This window comes from Falco cherrug, chromosome Z (assembly GCF_023634085.1).
Source record: "Falco cherrug isolate bFalChe1 chromosome Z, bFalChe1.pri, whole genome shotgun sequence".
In the NCBI taxonomy this organism is placed as follows: domain Eukaryota; kingdom Metazoa; phylum Chordata; class Aves; order Falconiformes; family Falconidae; genus Falco; species Falco cherrug.
This window is the reverse complement of record NC_073720.1, coordinates 39,648,824-39,669,637: the sequence shown is the minus strand read 5'-3', so window position 1 is coordinate 39,669,637 and position 20,814 is coordinate 39,648,824. Positions and strand designations below refer to the sequence as shown.

The following is a 20,814-nucleotide window of genomic DNA, read 5'->3' as shown; positions in this document are numbered from 1 at the left end:
ATGTTGGTAAAACCTGGTCTAAACACATGTGACATGTTCTGAATCCTCCAGTTGGTGAGGGGACATGAGACATCACTGAAGAGGCTGATCACACGTCCTGGTTCTGCACAGACTATGCAGGTTGATAAAGCTGGAGCCTGGAAAAGGGCAGGGGAAGATTCCGGCTGGAGAAAACATCTTGGAAGCCAGGGAAGATCCTCGAGATCAGAGAGCTGGGTGGAGATCAGTGCCAGGAGCTGCCCAGAATCCTTAGCCAGTAACACTCATGAGGGGTAACTGTCAGCAGCAGCACAGCAGGAGCCTACTTGACTTTCTGCTACTGGATCAGCAGTGACCTCTCTGCCAGGGATGGAGGTCAAGAACTTGGGAGCCTAATGCCAGGGAAAGTAAGGGAGTGAGTGTGTGAAGAAGCCTTAATCCCACTGGCTTTTACACAAATGCCAATACCCATATCCTTGATGGGTTGTCATTCAATCTGCCTCATTTGTGACAGCTTGAGAGGCTGCTTCATACATTTTTTAATGATTCTGAAAGCATTTCAGAGCTGACATTTACTAACATGTGCCAGCTGATGCACACAGATGCTTTGGAGTGGAGATCCCACTGCTCTTTTCCACAAGTATTGAAAGAAGTGATCATAAAAAAAAGTGCAGAAAGCAATTACCCCAGTGGTTTTGATTGCTGGGAGGTTTTTTTGGAAAAAGGAATTTTCTGCTATAGTGAAGTGATAAAAGACCAAAAAAAAGAAAGCAATTCTGTTTTCAAAATATTGAAAATTCAGAAAAAACTTCACACTAAATGTTCAGCAAATCCATTTTATCAGCTAAAACACAAGATGGGGTACCATACACAGTCTTCTGTTGACCACTCCACCAACTCATATAAGAAAGCAGACAGATCTCTAGGCATACTGTAAATGTGGAAGTACATTATGGTGCGTCTCTACTAGAATTCTGCAAATACCACTGCATAGCTCTACACTATTTTTACCAGACATTTTGAAGAAAATACAAAATTGTCTTTTGGCAAAATTTGCAAAAAACATGGAGGCAGGGAGAGTAGTAAATACTAGAGTGCCCAGTCCTGTGATCTGGACAGCTTAACTGCCTTGCCTCAAACAAATATCATGTACCTGTTTATTTCATAACAAAAATGAATACAAGGTGTATGCTTATGTAGGGTGTATTTATTCAGCAGCTAACTGTGACATAGGATGGACTATGGTAAATAATCAAGTGAACATGACTTCTCAGTGCAGCAGCATAAGCAAAATGGCAAATATGCTGGTTTCAGATGTATAAATAGGGGCATTACATAACCTCTGCATTTGGCCTTAGCAAGATTGGCTCTGGCGTATCACATCCAGTTCTCAGCATCCACAAAAGACACTGAAGTTAGACAGGATCCAGAAAAAAAAAGCCATAAGGAACATTTAAGGCTGGGAAAATGAGCTATACCTTGAAAAACAAAACCCACAATCTATTTAGCTTGTCAAAGGCAGAGTGAAGGTATCTGCTTGATCTCAATGGAAATGCAGCTTTCATAAGGGGTCCTTCTACTCACCATAAAAGTATTGTGTGTCTGGAAATCCAAGGTAAACAAATCCAAACTATAAATAAGGTGCCTGCCTTCCTTTTTTGCCAGGAAATTTTATTGTTACTAAAAATATTTTGGCATGTCTTATTAAAGGCCACAGTGAATTCACCATTACTGGCAAATTGTCTATCAAGGTCTTCCTAGAGAGACACCCAAACATGCATAACCTCAGGCATTGCCAATGGTGCATATAACACAGATGACTGCACTAGAGGATCACAAGCGTCCCTCCCTCTTTATAGAAATTTAGCTGCATGTATGGGTGAAGGGAACAGCCATGGAACACATCACAGTTAAACAGCCTCACGTATAGTGTTTCAGCTTAAAATCTGACAGAAGAAGGAAATATCTTGGTATCACTAATGTGAAAAATTGAAAAGTGCATTTTAAAAAAAAAAAAAGGAAACTTTACTTAAAGTGTTAAGGAAGTCTGAAGAAAACATTGTAAAACCCATAGCAATCCCTTAATGCTGCAAAACCACAAACACATCTAAAACCAAACCTGAACCTGATAGTATTCATATGCAGCAGAAAGACTGCAGCATGGATAGGAGTCACATAAAAGCAAAATTGAAAAAAAGCTGTTATGATGCTAGCCAACAAATTGACATGATAAATAATGACAAGCATGATGAAACAATGTTCTTGGACAACACTTGGTGAAAAAGGAGAACTGATCAAATGCCTCTTACCACTCATACATGGCCTCTATAACATGCCTCTGTTTCACAGAGTTCTGCTTTGTGGCAGTATGCTGTCTATGTGTCCGTAATGGTCCAGTCAGTATAGTTTCCCCACAGCTTTTGCAGATGCATTTCCAACTGAACAATTTTGCTTTGGTATTGTTTTTAGGAGAAGCCCTGTAATGCTTTTGTGAATTTTGTCAAGGTTCTCTTCTAGATGTGTCAACAACAGCATGGGTTGTACAACGTGTTTCCCAGACATCAACTTGGGATTGAAGGGAAATAGCACACCACAAAATTGTGAACACTGTAATTACCTTTGGGGAAAAAAAAAAAAAAAAAGACTGGTATCTTCAGAAGCAGACAGATACTTTGAATCACAGAATGGTTTGGGGTTTTTTGACCTTTAAAGCTCACCTTGTCCAACCACAGGCAGGGACCTCTTCCACTAGATCATGTTGCTTAAAGCTCTGTTCAACCTGATCTTGAACACTTCCAGTCACTGGGCACCCACAGCTTCTCTGGGCAATCTGTTCCAGTGTCTCACAACCCTTATAGTAAAGAGTTTCTTTCTTATGTCCAATCTCAATCCACCCTCTTTCAGTTTAAAATGGTTACCCCTTGTCCTGTTACTAAAGGCCCTGGTAAAATTCTTTCTCTGCCTTTATTATAAGAAATAAAGGAGAATATGTATTGAAAGGTCACAATAAAGTCTCCCTTGGAGCCTTCTCTCCTCTAGGCTAAACAGTCTTAATTCTCTCAGCCTTTCTTCACAGGAAAGATGTTCCAGGCATCTGACCATCTTCATGGCTCTCCTCTGGACTCACTCCAATAGGTCCATGTCTTTCTTGTGGTGGGGACTCCAGAATTGTATGCAGTACTTGAGGTGGGGTCTCATGAGAGTGGAGTACAGGAGGAGAATCACCTCCCTTGACCTCCTGGCCACACCTGCTTTTATGGAGCCCAACATACAATTGGCTTTCAGGGCTGCAAGTGCACACTGCTGATTTATATCTGATTTTTCAGCTACCAGTACCCCTAAGTCCTTCTCCTCAGGGCTGCTCTCAATCTGTTCACCACCCAGCTTCTACTGATGCTGGTGGTTGCCCAAACCCATGTGCAGGATATTGCACTTGGCCTTGTTGAATTTCATGAGGTTCACATTGGCTCACTCCTGAAGCCTGTCAAGGTCCCTCTGGATGGCATCCCTTTCCTCCAGTGTGTTGACCACACCACTCAGCTTGGTGTCACCTGCAAACTTGCTGAGGATGCACACAATCCCACTGTTTATGTAATTAATAAAGACACTGAATAGACACCAGTCCCAATGCAGACCTCTAAGGGGACACCACTTCTTACTGAACTCTATTTGGACATTGAGGCATTGATTGCAACTTTTTGTATGCAGTCATCCAGCCAGTTTCTTACCCATCTAATAGTCCATCCATCAAACATATATCTCTTTAATTTAGCGACAAGGATGTTGTGTGGGACAGCCTTAATGACTGAAGGATCTACCTTACTTACTGGTGTGATTCAAAGGGATAGAGGTTTGATCTGATGCTATGTGTTGTGGTTCTGGGACTGTATACCCGAGTTGTGTTTACCAGCAATGGAGTTCATGCTAATTGCTGGTCTTTAGTATGCACCATGTGTATGCACCTAGTAAGTGATTTCCAGCTGAATATGTCTATAGCTGATAAGTGAAACCGTATTTCTGTAGAAGCATCCCAGACTGCCTAGTCTTTACTAACAGAAACCTGTGCACGGGTAATGAGCAAACTACTGAAGGACCTTGCAGACACGTTGCAGAGGGGGACCTGTGTGTGGCTTCCTGCATGCAATGTCATCATGGGCTCCCTCCAACCAAAAGGGAAACCATGCCAAGCACACAAGTAAGCAGTGCACACAGGTTGACACTGCATGACACTAAATGTAGACACAAGATAAATCTGTGCACACACCCCCCTCCAAAAAAAAAAAAAAATCCCGTCTAGAAAATCTGCATGTCCAGCACAGTAAATTGCTAAAATAAACATATTTATTGGGTATCAATATGGCACACACGTGTTATACATATATATATATATATATATAACTTTGAAGTTATACCACTGAGTGCTTGAAAGTCAGAAAGCAAGATGAAATAACAGTAATTTTGTGAGGATGAGTCACACTACTGCAAACCCTCTGGAAAACACAAGCAAAACACAGCCAAAAACTAGGAGTAAGGAAATGGATACAGGAAAGACTAAGGCCCATCAACATCTCTTCTTTTGCAGCCTTAGGAAATAATTTTTTCTAATGTGCTCAATGGTCCCTACACAGGATACTGACCAGTACTCTAGGTTTTAAAGTTTCTTAGCCAGTAGCCAAGATCCCATAAAAGCCTGTTAGGAAACAGGTGAGGTTGGGAAGCATTTGTGAAAGAAATATTTTTATCAACCTTTAAGTGATGAAAACTCCACTTTTCCCCACTTGCTGTACTTATTTGCCTTTTTGGGAGGTAAGGGGGCTTCTATCAACTTCTCAGGTTGAACTTGGGTAAATAATACTGACATGCACATCTACATAATGGTTATCACCAATAAGTTCCTTCCCTTCACCACCACCACCCTCTATCCCTCCCTTCCCTCTCCCTCTTCTCTAAGAGGAACTGTTGGGAAGTTGAAATGTTGTATACCTCAGATAAGAGATTGCCACTTTTAAACAGCTTAGAAGCTCTGTTTTAGATGGAAAGAAGAAACTTGCTATCAACAGGTCATAGAAATAAATTCATTTTCAATTCCAGAACTGATAATCCATAAATCTATGTACCTGTGAATAAATAAGTTAGTTAATTTTGTTTACACACATCACTATGACCACTGGAATTCAGTAAATGTTTCATTTATTTTTTTTTTTATTCTCACATATTTTTGTTTTAATAATTGCTGGAACAAAGTGATGACATAATAATACTGTGACATTATTTTTATATTTCTAGTAGACTTCCTCCAACCTGATTACAAAACCTTTCATGATGATTTTACTAGTTGGTTGGACACTAGAACACATGAATAAGTCCTTTGTACAGCTTAGAAATGCAACTGCTGGTTAATACATTGCAATTATTAAGCTTAGAGTTCACAAATCATTCAAGAAGAAAGTTAATTCCAGCACATTCCACAAAGTGGAAGCACATTGGAAAAGAGAGCTCATCAAGATTATCAGTCACCACTAATGGTGACACAAGGCTAGGGGAAGAAGCAGCAGTCATTTACTCCTCTAAAGCAGGAAAAGAGTTCATGTGTGGATAGCACTAAAGAGGAAATCAATAGTAACTGCTCACTTCAATTCCTCACAACAATTTATTTTTGTATAAATGTCTCAAGAATTTATTCTCCTGCTAGTAACGCAAAGTTAGATAAATGTCTAATTACTGACAATATGCTGAAGTATATTATTTGTTTTTATGTGTTTTGAGCATGAAAACAAGACTAGCAAGACAAGTCTTTAAAAGTTAAGTACAGTGGTTTATGATGATGCTATGACTAGAAATCAACTCATCCCATTCTATTACATGTGTTGCATTCACCATGTAATGTAATTCTACAGATAAAGTTTTCTCAGTGAAAGGGCTCAGGCAACTACATACAACCTGGTCTAATTCATTCCTCATAAAGCTCTGTTAACAACGGCAGAGACCAAAGTTCTGTTCTATTCTTTCATGGCAGGATCAGAGGTATAGACTAGCAGGAGTATTGATTCATCCTATATATCCTGTGGAAACTGAAAACAAGTTTGCTAACAAAAACTTCTGGCATGTTTCACCCATTCATGCTTGTACTTCTAGTGAGAGGTGAGTTTTACTTATATTTGTGTAGTATTTCTTGACTTTTCTTAAGAATTTCTCTGGCTTAGTTACTACAATTTCTGTTAAGAACGAACCTTGTTCCTAAAACCCAAAAAAGTCTGTTAAAACTGAACATCAGCCAAACTGTGCTTCAGGAAACTACTAATCAGTGAACAAGCAGGATGTACTGTTTTTAAATTCTAATGATGACATATTTTATGACAGTACTGTGCCAGTATTGGCCCCTTTTGGAGGTGGAAAGCATTAGAAGGTAACTCCAGCTTCTCCTGGAGGTGTCTGAGCCTTGCCTTCCCAAGCCTTTGTAGACTTAGGATCCAAAGGCTGAAAGCTCTGCCTGGGACCTGCAGCGTGAATGTCCATGGTGGGAAATGAAATGGAGCTTGTATGTATGGTCATTGCTTCTTACTCTTCTTGGGTCGGGTAGTTTTCAGGTTTAGGTGGAGTTGGAAAAATAAAGTATTGTACACAGATGTTGATGATACAAGTATTTCTGGGAAAATGAGATGCTTGAAGTAGTGTGTGCTGGAATAATCCTAGCTCCCAACATAATTTCACACTTGAGAGCAGGTATTTATCATGTTTCACTTTATTTTTCTTATATTTTTTCTTTTCACTGATTTAGTTGCTATGTTACAAATGCAAGGTACATTTTGACCACAAAATGCAATGAGAACATTCACTTCTATATCACAACAACAATTATTGTACCCTGATGGTCAAATTCCACAGGCACTTACCTCAGCAGAGTCCTGACAACAGGAGCTTCTGTTTGGTGGCATTCACCCCATGAACTATTTTTCTGAAAGTGGAGGGGCAGAAACCAGTTTTTTTTGTTTTTTGGTTCTTTTTTTTTTTTTTTTTTTTTTTTGTATTTACCAGAAATTACAGGATCAGCTTAGGTGCTCTGAAACTTTGAAACAAGGCATTGAATTCTTGCTTTGTATAGTGTACCAAGTGGAAAAAAAAAAATCACTAAGTGAAAGTGTTAATGATAACGAAGACACTCTAATCCTGCTAAAATCTGTCCCTGTGATCCTAGAAGTACATTGACTGTTTATTCTTCTAGTGCTGAAGTTGTTTGGCTTCAGGACTCTGACTAAAGCCTTATTTCTGTAATTGCCTAGAAGGCAACGAATTAGAAGACACAGGGAGTCTGAAATGGCAAAACAGATTTCAGTTGTTTTAACAGCACCATATCAAAGTACAGTAATTATGTACTTCAATGTAAATGTGTTAATCCAGGTATGATGATTTCAAGGAATCTCTAAAGCTAACATTTCTTTTAAAATGCTATTTAAACAAAATATTGCATGATTTGTAAGAATCTAAATCTCTCTCCCCAGACCCTCAACCATTTTGCAAATAAGAAAGTTATGTCATTACTCTTTAAGTTAATGAGTATGTAACTGTCACAACAGAGCATTACATTTCTATCCAAGGAGGTAAAGTGCCTAGCCCAGCATATCCCAGCAAAACTAAACATGCATCAGTGTAATCCACTTACATTTTGGAAGAATGAGTCAGTTTTTCACAGCCAGCATGGTCTCATCTGGAGCCATGTCAATATGTAGGGCATGCAGGCATAACTGTTGCAAACTAGTAACAAACAAAAAAGTCTGGGAGGAGGGAAGGGTGTTAACCATTTCTCCACCAGACCTCTTCAGGGGCTCCCATGTTCTCCCACGTGACAGCTGGAAAAGAGTGGAAGAGAGCTTTAGTTCTTTTAGCAGTGAAATTATACAACTTCAGAGTGTTTGGAACCCACTTACAGGCCATAAATTTACCAACAGTGGTATTAGTTACTGAACATTTCTTCCTGAAGTGCTAGAGAAAGAAACTGTCAGTGGTTTTGGTTTTCTTCTCATGCATAAATACTGGCTGGATTAAATCTTACTGAAATCAACTGCAGTAAGTATTAACCTTTATGTAAGGTAGCTGGAGGAAATCGGTGAGATCGTTAATGGAAAACCAGGGCTGAGGAAGTCTCAGGTTCTCAGGGGCAGCCCACGTCCCCACCAAATGCAGCTGAATGGTTTCGCAGGAACAGCGAGTTCTGCTGGCTATTGCTCTGGACAGTGTATGTGCGTCTGGGTAGCAGCCAGCACAAAAGGTCGGGATTTGAAGCCAAAAGCCGCACGTAGCCTGGTTTAAGTGCAGCACACAGATACCTAGGGCAGCACACTGGAGAGGACAGCGTACAGTGGGACCCACCTACCTTGGAAAATCTGGCTAGCTGCTGCCACCAGGGCAGAGGCAAGTTGCATGGAGCAGCAGCTATTGCTGGGCAAAGTTGTTTTCACACCTCTGTTCACAGGAGGAGCAAGTGATCTTATGTCCACAGGGCTTGGTCTCTGTTCACCGTATTTCTCAGCTCCACTCCGTCTACTTTTGTTATTCAGTGTCAAAACCAGCCTCTCTCTCACTCCTTATCCTTCATACAGCAAAAGGCAATTTTCCTCACCTGGGGTCACAGCTTGGAATACAGCTTGTTTCAGCTGCAGCCTTAATAAACACAGTAGTATTACCCCGAGAAACACCTTTGCAAGACGACTTTTACAAGTGCTAATTTAAAAGCCTTTTGGTGATATTTTTTTAAAATTTATAACTGCTGCTGAAGGAAGCAGGAAGCTTGTAGGCAAACTGAATCGCATGAAGGATTGTCAATGCCAGTTTTCTTTCCAAACAAGATTAACCCACAAGCCCAATTTGCATTTTGTTTTGTTTTCTAGCTTCTCACGTCAAAGAAATTAGAAATACAATAAAAAACTGCCATGTATCTGAAAAAAAATCCATTTTACCTCATTGGGAGTCTTCCTAAACTACAAGACCTCTCACAAGAAATTACAAATATTGGCACGTAAGAGTCACTTCCACTCGTCCAATTTATTCTGGACACTATGGCCTGACTAAGCTGACAGCGAAGTCCATGTAAGATCATGTAGCTGCTATCAGTAAGTCCACTATTTTTTAAACTTCTTTCACAGCAACCTAGAAAACATTCTTAGGCAAAAAGGCAAGATAAAAGCTGGTGACTTGCCCATAGCAGACCAAAATTAAACTCATCCTGTGCTTTCTCACTGTGTCTTTCTCTCCTCCCACCATAGATATGGAGAGCTTGTAGGAGAGAGAATCTGCTACGCATTTATACAGTGTCAGCACAGCAAGAATTGCAAAGGTCTTTTAATAATAAACTATGTAATGACAAACTTCACAATCCAGCTTTGAGAATGAGTGCCAGTGCTCTTGGTGCCAAGTTCATTTGCTGCTTCACAACCTGATGAAGAAAGGTGTTTTCAAACAGGAATTCAGAGGATACTCATGGTGTTATCCTTGGTGCACATCATTCTGGCCCCACAGGAAGTCTTATCCCAATAATCTCAATAGCAAGCCTCTTAGCATGTGCTCCTGATTGACTTTGGTTGTTGGAACAGAATGTGGTTCTGGAAGTGAGGTTCTCTGGGTTAAAAAAATGCGTTTTTCTCTGCCTTTCCTTTTCTGGAGGCTGTTATTTTCTGTAGACCACCTCCACTGAACGAGGCATTTGGCTGCCTACTCCTGGCAGTTCCGGTACCTCAGCTGGCATCTATTTTCTGCTCCTATGCCCTACTAACATGCAGTACCGGGGCCAACGAGTGAGGAGACAGTCCGAGAGCTTAATCTCGGAGCATGGAGTCCGGCAGAACAGGTGAAACAAAGCAGTAACTGCCACCTCAGTATGCGTGTTTAAAGTTAATGGTATTTTACAATTAAGTCTATTTTTCTGAAAATGTCCAGTGAATTTCCTAGTGCTCCAGGCACACCGCAGCAGGTCACAAGCTGCTGGCACCTTGTGGCAGGGCAAGCTTTTTTACGTTAAACTTTTGAAAGCGGTTACCACCCCGGCGCTGGCTGCGGGCGTTGCCAGACGCTCCCGAAGCGCAGCCAGGCGCCTGGTCTGACCTCCCGCCGCTTCCCGGGAAGTAACCGGGACCCCGGGACCCACGGGGCACTGCTCCAGGCGTTTGCGCTCTCACACGGCAGAGGACTCGTCCCTGAGGGGGTGGTGGCTAGTGGCTTGGAGCGGGAGCACCCCGCGCACTTCGCGGCCACGTCCCTGCCGCCCGCCAGAGCGCCCACCCCCACACCCCGCCCCGCTTCCCTCCGACGGCGCCGGGGCAAGGGGGCTGCCCGGCCTCCCGCCGTCCCCACACCGAAACCACTCCCCGCGAAGAAAGTCACCAGGGGGTGGGGAAATGGTGACAACTTCAGGAAGCCGCCGCCGGCACCGGGAGACGGCGAAGGGCGGCAGCTCGCTGGGTGGCAGCTCCCAGCCAGCGTCCGCCGCGGCGAAGCGAGCCCCGCCGGCCCGCCCGCTGCCGCCATGGGCTCCCCGCAGCGCCCGCCGCTGGCCCACGTCTTCAGGGGGACCTTCGTGCACTCCAGCCGCTCGGCGCCCATGGAGATCCGCCACGGACACCTGCTGGGGGTGGACGATAGCGGGACGGTGAGCAGGGGCCGGGGGCAGGGGTGCTGTGCGGGGGCCGGGCGGGGGGCCGGGGGCGGTGTCAGCAGATGCCCGAGGCACCGGCCCGAGCCCTCCCCGCCCCGCTCCGCCCCGCTCCGGTCCGGTGACCCTGTTCGGTGCCGGGCCCGGCCCGGGCGCGGTGAGTGAGGGGTAGGGCCGTCTCCGCCGGTCCGTAGGGAGGCCGCGGGAAATGCGCACACAACCTGCCGGGTGCCTGCGGGCCGGGCCGCCGAGCCGGGGTGTCGTGCTGGCAGGACGGGGTAGCCGGGGCGCGCTGGGCTCCCCCGGCACGGCCCTGCGGGTGGCCCAGACCTGTCCCCAAGGGTGCCACTCGCCGCCAGGGCAGCAGCGCGCCGGGGCCGGGCGCTCCTTCAGGTTCTCTCAGTTTTCTTTCAGTTTCACAGGCAGGTTTCCCGTTCGCAAACTATCACAGCACGGGCTGTAACTGCAGCGTACTCGCTCTACTCATGCACAGCCTTCTGAGTGAGGCTTTTTTTTTTTTTTTTTTTTTTTCTTGTCACAAGAGGAAACATGACATATGCCCATAAAGGGTTAAGAAAATGATGATGTTGGGCACAACGATTAGTGGTACAAGCCAAGTTTAGAGCAAGCGTTGCATTTACTGGTAAGGCAGGATTGATTCTGGCAGGGAAGCTGTACCGTTCCCTTAACGACCGTGCACGTTGTGTAGGTAGACTGGTGATGTCTTATTGTTAGATTAGTGAATTCTCCTTATACACTCAATAACATATGTAGGTACCCTATATATAATTTAAAAAGGTCTTTTTCTTTCTTGCAGCTAAATAACAGGCATCAGTGTGTCTGGGTTCAGTAGCGTTTGAAATCTGTGCAAAGCACACTGGGCCCTTACTGAGTTTATTTTCTCTGTTCATCCAAGTCCATGAGTGTCTGTTTCAGGGCAGCCCTCTTACAGCTCTTGGGGAGTCTGGTGCAAGGCATAGCAAAGTCTATGAGAAGTGGTATTTTGATGTATGGGAGAGGAATAAAGACTTCCATAACTGTATTGGTTGCTGTCAACTAAAGACAACGGAGCTGAATGACAAAATAGTTTGGTTTGTGTAACTCGGGTGCAGGAGGCAGAAACTCATACCCCATTCTGGTCTCTCTCTAATGACAATTTCTGTAAAAGTGTCCCTACTCAGCATCCTTAGGCTTTAAGTGATTTGTTTGAAAAACAGGTATCTTAGTAAGCTGTACCTAGGAATCTGCGCTCTCAGTCACTGTCTTCCCTTCTCCTAGTGAACAAGGATTCACTGGATATTGTTTTCCTTGCATATAAATTGACACATTCTCATGCAGTTGCTTTAAAAAAAATATATTTTCCAGTAAAACTCTGTTGTCCAAAAATAAAATTCCCACTAGAATACAGTAACAAGGACTTTAATTTTCTTCACTTTTTAATACACATTCTTGGCATTTTACTATTCTAGGGTCTGATACAGTTAGTTATGGTACCCTTTATCCTATTACTCGTAATTTTACCTCATGCAGAACTTCTGCTGGAATCACAGAAGAGTTAGCTTTTCAAGGACAAGCTGGTTAGAAAATTGCATACGTTTATTGTCCAAATTTACACCAAAACTGTTTCAGTATTACTCCCAAAGAAGTAAGTTAAACTAAGTAAGACTTGTTCTTTTGCCTCATGTTGCTGACTGCAACTGACTGTGGAAGACTCTTGCCTCTGACAGGGTGAATAGATCAACTTTTGTGAACAGCCAGGTCCTGTTCTCCAGTGTGAGTCCCTGTCCTCCAAGGGACAGGATCATACAGCCAGTGCCACAGAAACACTGCCCAGACTCCCACTGCACGTGGGGATACTTGGTTGGTAAAGGCCACAAATGAAATGTCGGCTCTCTGTGCTTTGCCTGTAATTGAAAAGGGAGCTTTAGCAAGGAAAACACTGCTGTCAGGTATGGAGACCCAAGTTATCGTTAAGTTAGCAAAATCAGGACTGAGTTTGAGTGGTTTGCAGAGCAGAGTGGTGCTGCTCTTGAAGAATGGCAAACAAAGAGTAGTATTCCTCAGGGTAAAGAAAATAGAGACAAGTGCAAAATGTGAGTTGTCATTGAAATCTTGGTGAAATTAACTTAGCTGAGTACAATATTAAGTAAATTGAACAAGTATTAAGCTAAAAGCTCCTGTTGGAGGCATGAAAAGAGCAAGAGCTGTGGAATAGGGGTACTTAACAGTTGTTAAGTACTGCCAAACATTGAGTCTTTTATTTAAGCCAGCTAGGATAGCAAATGATATGTACTAGCTGTTCAAGGAGGAAGGTACTAAGGTACCAACATCCGTCTGGATGTTCGTTGCTTAGCCTTTCTCCACAGGTTGGGCTGTTTGTTCAGGAGCTGGGTCTAGTGAGTGCTCCTGTCTCTCATCTATCCTCACATTCTAGTTTTGGGAACTAGGCAAGCAGTAGACATCATGTCTCTAGTTGCAGAGGTCAGCTAATTATTGTGGAAACAAAGAGGGAAGAGAAGTGTGTGGGACGGAAAAGAAGGATGGATCCCTTGCTCATGTTCATGTATGAATGTCATGGCCAGAAAGAAGTAACACAGGCGCTGTTGGATCAAAAAACAGCGTTCCTTCAGCCAGTATCATTCATTTCCATTCTTTTGGTAGCAAAGTTATTTGCACTGTGGTGCTTGGAAGGAGTTAGCGTCTACCATGTCAGGGTTAATGCATAGTTTAGCAGACCATCTATGTGTTGATGGAGGAGCTTTGGGCATCCTTTAGAATAAAAAAAGTCAAGTTAAGCACCAGGGTAGGGGGGGGTCTCAGATCCTTGTCTCTGGATCCTTTAGCCCCATCACATGGGTGACACATCAGAACTGATCGATGTGTTTGAGCACTGGTGTTAGCAGCCGTTGATGTGATACACCTTTCCCAAAGTGCTGCTTAGTCTCTGTGACTTCCTTCTTTGCAACCTGAAGGTCTTAGTGTTGCCTGTGCACTTCTTTTGACTCTGCTGTGAAGTTGTTTCTTGCTTTTACAGTTCTAAGGTCCAGAACTAATTTAAAGGATCAGTGCAACAGGTTGGTTACCTTGGATGTACAACCAAATACTCAAGCAAATGTCCAAGCCTCAGACCTCAAAGACCCTAAAACATTCAGTTTTAGAAAGGTGGCTAGAGAAAATATATCCTAAAGCAATGGAGAACATCTTTTGGGTAACCAAAGAGTTCTGTTGGGAAGCATGTTTGAAAAGAAGATATGTCTTGCTGATTCATCTATAGCTGCATTCAACATTAACAAACCAAATGTCAGGTTTAGGGTTGATTTCATGTGTCTGGCTCCTTTGAAACCTATTTTCTTCATTTTTCCATGATTTAAGTGTTTTATTTATCTGCACCCTATGAGTATATAATAGTAATTTCTTTTCCATGGCAACCTCTGTTTCCAGAATTTGTCATCTGGTGTTGCATATTTCTCTCTCTTTTTCCTTTTTCCCCCACCCCCCCACACCAGCAACTCTAACATTACTCATTCTGCATCCATTTTGACTTCAGCATCTAAGTGACATTTTCTTTACTGCTGATCAGAAATTTCAGTGGGTCTGTATTCTAAGCCCTCTGCAGATACATAGCTAGTTAAGCTGGCTATATTCCTCTTTAGAAGGAGAAAGATGCAGCTTCATGTGAAGTATTAACGGACTACAATATTCTTGCGATTTTCACTAGCGTGGTATTTATTTATATTGTATGATTTTAACAGGTTTATTTCTGACTAAAATTTTTAAACATCTGCTCTTCAGACAGTGTAAATCATATAAGCCATATGTGCATTTAAAAGGCTAGGCAACCAAAACCCTCTTGTCTACAGTTGAGCAGCCTTTGCTTATTTTTCTTTACAGAACAAATAGAAACTGCAAAAGGTAATGTCACATATATATTAAAAAAAATGGGCGTGTAACTAACTGCCAAACAGCGCTCTTTTGGTCCTCTTGATCTTCCTCCTAAGTTCCTTCCTGTTGCCTTTTTACAACTATTTTATCTTGCCTTTACATATTTTTAATTGCTGCCTTAGAAACTGCTGGCCTGAGGGTGATACAGGTACTCAGTGTGGGCATCTTCACAGGAGCAGAAAGATACCAATAGCACTAAGATTACTCCCTTGAACTTAGAGGAATGAGGTCTTAAACCAAGGAAGCTGGAAGACTGTGAGTTAGTTTCTGACAGAAACAGTGGTTAGGCTAGAATTCCTGAAAGCTCAGGGTAGACAGTCATTGGCTGGGAGATGCATCCTTTACTCTGTCAAGTGTTGCAGAAACCTGGTTTCTGCTTGGAGCTTGTAGTGGGCATTGTAGTTCCTAGACTCTCCGCTCTTCATTTTTTGGAGAGTTTTCATGCATATTATTGCCAGACCAGAGAATTAAAAAGCGGAGAATTCAGCTGCCAAGAGTCGTGTTGTAGACTAAAACACCATGGAATTTAAAAATAAACAGTAAGTGTGCTAAAATTGTGACTTAGCAACAGAAACTCAGTAGTGGTAGAGTTGATGTTCTCGAAGAGTCAAACGGGGCTGAGATAGGCTCCAAATTGCAGGTTTTTTTAAATAAACAAAGATCTTGAGCATGCTTTTAGTCTGTTCTGGAAACTGAAATCATTATCCGCATTTTTTTCCTCAATTCCTTTTCTGTACGTAGGCACTTAAAAAATAAAAAAAAAAACCTCAACATTAATGATGTGAGCAGAAAATTAGGAGATACTTAGCTCAGTGCCAGTTAGTCCTAGGCAAAGCAATTAATTTGACCCTTCTGGTTTTGAGTACTATAATTGCATTCCCATAAGGCTGTCGCATACCTCCACGATGAGCAGCCATACTGCTAGCATTGCGGTATGTTACAGGAATGCCAGTGGATGCTGAAGTCTGAGCAGTCTTGCCTGCGTATTACTTGAGAATGAATTAATTGTTTTCTTACAAGTTACAAAGTGGGCGCGGTTATTCACTGGATTATAAGTAGGTATTTCAAAATCATGCTTGATAGTCAGGAAGAACAAGTATTTCAATGCAAACCTATCACCTTTGTAGTAAGTGTGTAAAATCTGTTTTAAGCTATGACTTGTTTTGCCTTCATGTAAAGCTGATGTGGGATACAGGCGTAAAGAATCTAACTAGGTTTTGGTTTTTTTTCTTTTAGATTGTGTTTTTCGAACAAACTGATCAGCAAGAGCAACTGGCTGAGAAGTGGGGGTTCAAAACATCTGACATAAGAGAACTGAGTAACTAGTATGTGTTTTGTTTAGATTAATTTCAGCAAATGCCGTTTATTCTCTGAGTGAAGTAATGCAAGTCTTTCTGAATACGTTGTGGTGGGGAGGACGTTAAACCAAATCTCATGGGCAAAACTCTTTTTCAGCTCTGTGAGGGATCTTAACCCAAGAGCTGACCGTGTCCTGGGACTTGGAGGGTGGACAATCTGTACGGTGTTTGCATTCCTTAGTTTGGAACGGCAGCCATGGCTGAATTGTGCTGGCTGAATTACAGTGCACAGAACAAAATGCTGTATTTATCTTTCTTACATGACCTCTTCTGTGCTTACAGAAGTAAATGACATACGTCCTTCAGATTAAATTTTATGTCCATTTTGTTAGCAGTGGGCTCTGCCTAAGTAGCTTGAAACTCTAGACTTTGTAAATGTAGGTAACACTAACACTACAGATATAAAACTCAATTGCTTGGGCTTTGACACAGTCCTTAGTAAAAACTAATAAAATTAGAAGATTTAAACCTTCTAAACACAGAACCTTGGATTTCTAAATGTATTGGCAGCTAGAGCATTTCTTTTTTCTTCAGCCAGTGAAATCCCCTGCCTTTCTGGTGAAGTGAAATAGTTTTGGATGGCACCTTCTTGCTTTGCATGCAGTAGCAGAACTATAAACAACTTGTGGCTTGGAATCTATTGCTGCTGCATCATTTTAGTGTTCAGTTGTTAAAAAATCTGTGTTCTTTGTTGGAAGGCTAATCGTACAGTATATATGAGTCATCAGATGTTTTCTTCACTTGAAATAGCCTGAGGAAAATGGAAGGTTCTGGGAGCATGGATCAGATTGACAAAGATCTTTCAGCATTTTTAGTGTGCAGGAAAACAGGAAGGGGAACTACAAAGAGATGAAATCACCGTTCATTCCTTAGTCTGGGAGAAGGAGAGTGAGAGAAATTTTATACTGTATGGAGTTCCAGCACAAACCAAAATAATTATAGCAACTTCTTGGTGATGTTAATATATTCACCCTGTTACTGCATGAACACTACATGACAACAGACAATATTACAGTTCCATTGTAAATATGCTTTTCGTCTCAAGATATTGAGCAAAGATTTTTTTCACTGGTGTCTGTGTCTTCATTTGTAGACACAGTGGCTGTTCTTCCATTAAACTTTGAAATTAATTGATTGAATATATGTATGTATAGACATGTATATAATGCAGAGAAAAACTGGTACAGTTTTGTAAATGTAATGGCCTGTCAGCTAGAGACATTCCAAATATATCCTTACTAGAAAGGAAGACTGTGCCAAAATCTCTTTTTTGGGTGGGTTCTGCAGTGGGGTAATTTTAGTTATTGTGAAGTCTGTTTGGCTTTATTCAGTGTTGGTATTTAGTCTGCGTAAATATTAAAGATAACTGGATTCATCATGCTCTTATATTGTTTTTCTCTCAGTTAGCTATAAGCAAGTCTTTATAAAAGTTATTATTATGTAAGTCTGTGTAAAAGTTATTCAACTGCTTCATACCATAAAAGGGGTCTGGGTAGCACAGTAGGAATTGATATGCTGATGCTGAAAGAGGAAAGGTAATCTGTACTTGCCATTTACTCTGGTGGAATTTGCTCAAACATACTGTTTAAAGCAAAACTACTTACTGTGGAAAATTTTGTGCTGTTTTGGACTGTTGTAATTCTCATTTCTTTCCCTAGTGAATTCTTCATGCCAGGAATGGTTGATACACACATTCATGCCCCTCAGTATTCATTTACTGGTACAAGAGTAGATCTGCCTCTTTTGCAGTGGTTGACTACCTACACATTCCCAACAGAAGCCAAATACAAAGACAGTGATTTTGCAGAAGAAGTGTACACCAGAGTTGTTGTAAGTACTGCAAATGCCATTTACCTTCTTGACGACACTCATATTTGTGAAATATATGTATGTTTTCAGAAGGTCAGCAGAATTAGTAAAGCATGTTTTAATGTCATGAAGACCAGATAGTATAGCTGCAGTTCTAATTGCCAGACAAGATTGTCACCTGCTAGTTCCAGTCTTGTTCTGTTTTTGCTGGTAAGACAGTTCATTTGATCATATGGATAACAATGAACTTGTTTATAATTTTTTCTGATATCTGAGTACTATGACCAACATTTAAGAGTACTCTCAGAGCTAGTGTAGCCAGCAGGTGCTGACAACATCAATGCAGAAATATCTAAGCATGGTAAAAAAAAAAATTATGTCAGAGTATATTTCCTTTTCTGCACAAAAAGCCTCTTGTGGAATTGTCTTCTGCAAAGATTACATGAAAGAGAAGATGCTTCTCACGGGCAACAAATCTGGGGTGTTCTGGAGTAATTAAGAAAGACGTTTCTACAGCTGAGATCCTTGGAGCAGGAATATATTTCACTGCAGGGGCTTTAGCTGAAGTCTGTCAACAGTGTTGTGACACAGAGATACTGTGTTTGATCTAGACTGATTCTAAGCAATATAAAGGCTTTAAGGTCAAATTCCACTTGATGAACAATGAGCAGCTCAGTCACATTGCAGAGTACTGATTCTGTCCTATAGCTGAAATGTATCCTTTAATATGTAGACTGAAATATCTTCAACAGATTAAATGATTTGGTCAGCATAAGTTGCCTTGCATTTGTCTAATACTGTGACAACATGTGTCAAAATTATAGCGTAGTGAATCTGAAATAAAGACTTATACTGTCCTTGCCACAGAATTTTTTTAGAAAATTATTTTCTGCCACCTGCCATAATAAAAACACAAAGGAGCAGCTTGCTCATAAACTCTAGTGACAAGCACACATGCCCTCAGCTACTTAAGACATTGAAGTGATCTCATGTTCCAGCTGTGTGCCTCAACATACTGTTACTGTCTCCATCAGTTCAAACTGGGTGACATTAGCACAGCTAAAGTACTTGCTGTGCAGGGTGTTTAGTAACATCACTTGGGAAAGAACTGCCAGTGAGGGATGGGAGTTACCTGTAGGAGCTTCAGCATAATGGTTAGGCTCTCCCTATGTCTATCAAATGGGACAAGGTCAGGAAAATGTTTTCACCCCAAAATGTTTCAGAATATCAGCTGCTCTGCAATGTCTGATGGGGCTGATAATAACCTTCAACTGTTAGAAACAGGACTAAACCTGCAGGAAGCAGATGCTGTTTCATATGTGTCTTTGTACTTTTGGAGTTGTAATGAAAACATAGTGATTTTTTTTAAACCAAAATTCTGTTTCAAATAAACACTTTCTATACCAGGTAAAAGAAACAGATGAGGTGAAATTTGCCAGATTTTAGCTGGAACCTGCTCTGGTCCCTCAAATTTTACGAAAGCCAGTTCTTGATGCTGATGATTTAGAAACCACGTTTTTAGCTTTCATTTAACAATGATGTTAGGAATCCAGAAGTGGAGAATTCTGGGATTTAAAAGCTAAGAAAGGAAAAGGTAATTTGTCTCAGTAATGAAATTTTAGGAACCCTTAAAGACATTTTTTAAATTTTTGGCTTTAATTTAAATATTGTAAGGAAAAGACAGAGCTTGGCTTTGTGTTTGTCAAATAATTGGCTCTAGCCATTCTCAAAAGTTGTGTTGGATGCTCCACCTTCTTTCTCATAAAAAAAATTTCTCAGATTACATTGTAGCCAGAATTCAAAAATGCAATTTAAACCTGTATGTTGAATGGGTTGTCGAATAGTATGCATTAGTCCCAAGATCAAGTGAAGCTGTAAGTTTAATCGTGACTTAATGTGACTGTAAATGGCTCTTCATTTATACATGTTCTCCAAACATAATATGAACACGTATCCACTACCCTCTCCTTTTAAATGGTGTAATTAAATAAATAATTAACTACACTGAAGAGTTGTTCTCAGTTTACTTTTACCTTGCAGTTTATTACTTTGTATTCAGGGATAACAAAAGAGTTTTATACTATTTATTCCAAGCCACATCAGGTAACCAAATAAAACCAGCTACTTTTTCCCAAAAGCCTTGCTTTGCTAATGTTAGGTAAACAGTGCTTCACTGTGGAAGCCAGAGCCTTTCAAAACTAGGAAATAACATAAATGACTGGTTGGTTGTATTTCTAAATATGAGTCAGAATTTATTTCCAGTTTGAGTGAAGGAAATACAGACTGGTTTCTATGGGTTTAGGTGTTGTTAAAATCCTTATGTATTTGGAAGAGAAAGTTTTGTATTTATCAACACTCAGACTTAAAAAAGCAATTGTGAAATTAAAAATCTATATTTTACCTTCCTACTTCACTGCACAATTTCACAATAACTAAATGTTCTCAGAGTTTGAAATGAGACTGCCTGTTCTGCAATTTGGCAGCTTAACTATTTTTTTTCCAGACAGTTGAAACTGATTTCTTTTTATAGAGACGAACTCTAAAGAATGGCACGACTACAGCTTGCTACTTTGCAACAATTCACACAGATACTTCTCTTCTTCTTGCTGAAATTATAGGTAAGACTAACAGTGAGTTTTGAAGGATGTTGTGCAGACTGTGTTAGCTGAAGGAAACAATGCTTAGGAGTTTTAGACTAGCTAGGGGTCTGTCTTTCTACTAATTTGTTTTTTGTTCATTCTGTCTGTCATACTGCGTCCCCAGAATCCACCCAGGTTACCCTTGTTCACCTAACCGCCTCTCTCCTACTGCTGTTTTGTCTAGTCTCTTCATTCCCACATCAGCTGCTGGCTGAGCTTGAATTAGGTCTGCTGGAGCTGCTCTTCAGCTGCAGTTCTCTGCTCTTTCTAGCTTTTGGTATTTGAGGATTAAAGGACTGAATGTCAAGATGTGCAGTCAGTGCATTAATTTCCTGATATTCTGAAATTGCCGTTGAGAATCAATATCAAAACTCTCCACGTGCCCTCCAAAACCAGAACAGTGGGAGTTGCATCAGGATCTTATCCCTCCCTTTTGTTCACTGTT

The 20,814-nt window shown here is 41.3% G+C and overlaps 1 protein-coding gene across 1 annotated transcript in view; it reads left to right on the top strand.

Moving 5' to 3' along the window:
• The first annotated feature begins 10,358 nt into the window (after positions 1 to 10,358).
• GDA (guanine deaminase) overlaps positions 10,359 to 20,814 on the top strand; it is a 32,383-nt gene continuing 21,927 nt past the window's right edge. Inside the window, exons 1-4 of the mRNA XM_055699320.1 lie at positions 10,359 to 10,618; positions 15,800 to 15,888; positions 17,580 to 17,751; positions 20,261 to 20,348. Coding sequence (XP_055555295.1) covers positions 10,496 to 10,618; positions 15,800 to 15,888; positions 17,580 to 17,751; positions 20,261 to 20,348 — 472 coding nt within the window. The 5' untranslated portion in view covers positions 10,359 to 10,495. The remainder of the gene's footprint in view (positions 10,619 to 15,799; positions 15,889 to 17,579; positions 17,752 to 20,260; positions 20,349 to 20,814) is intronic.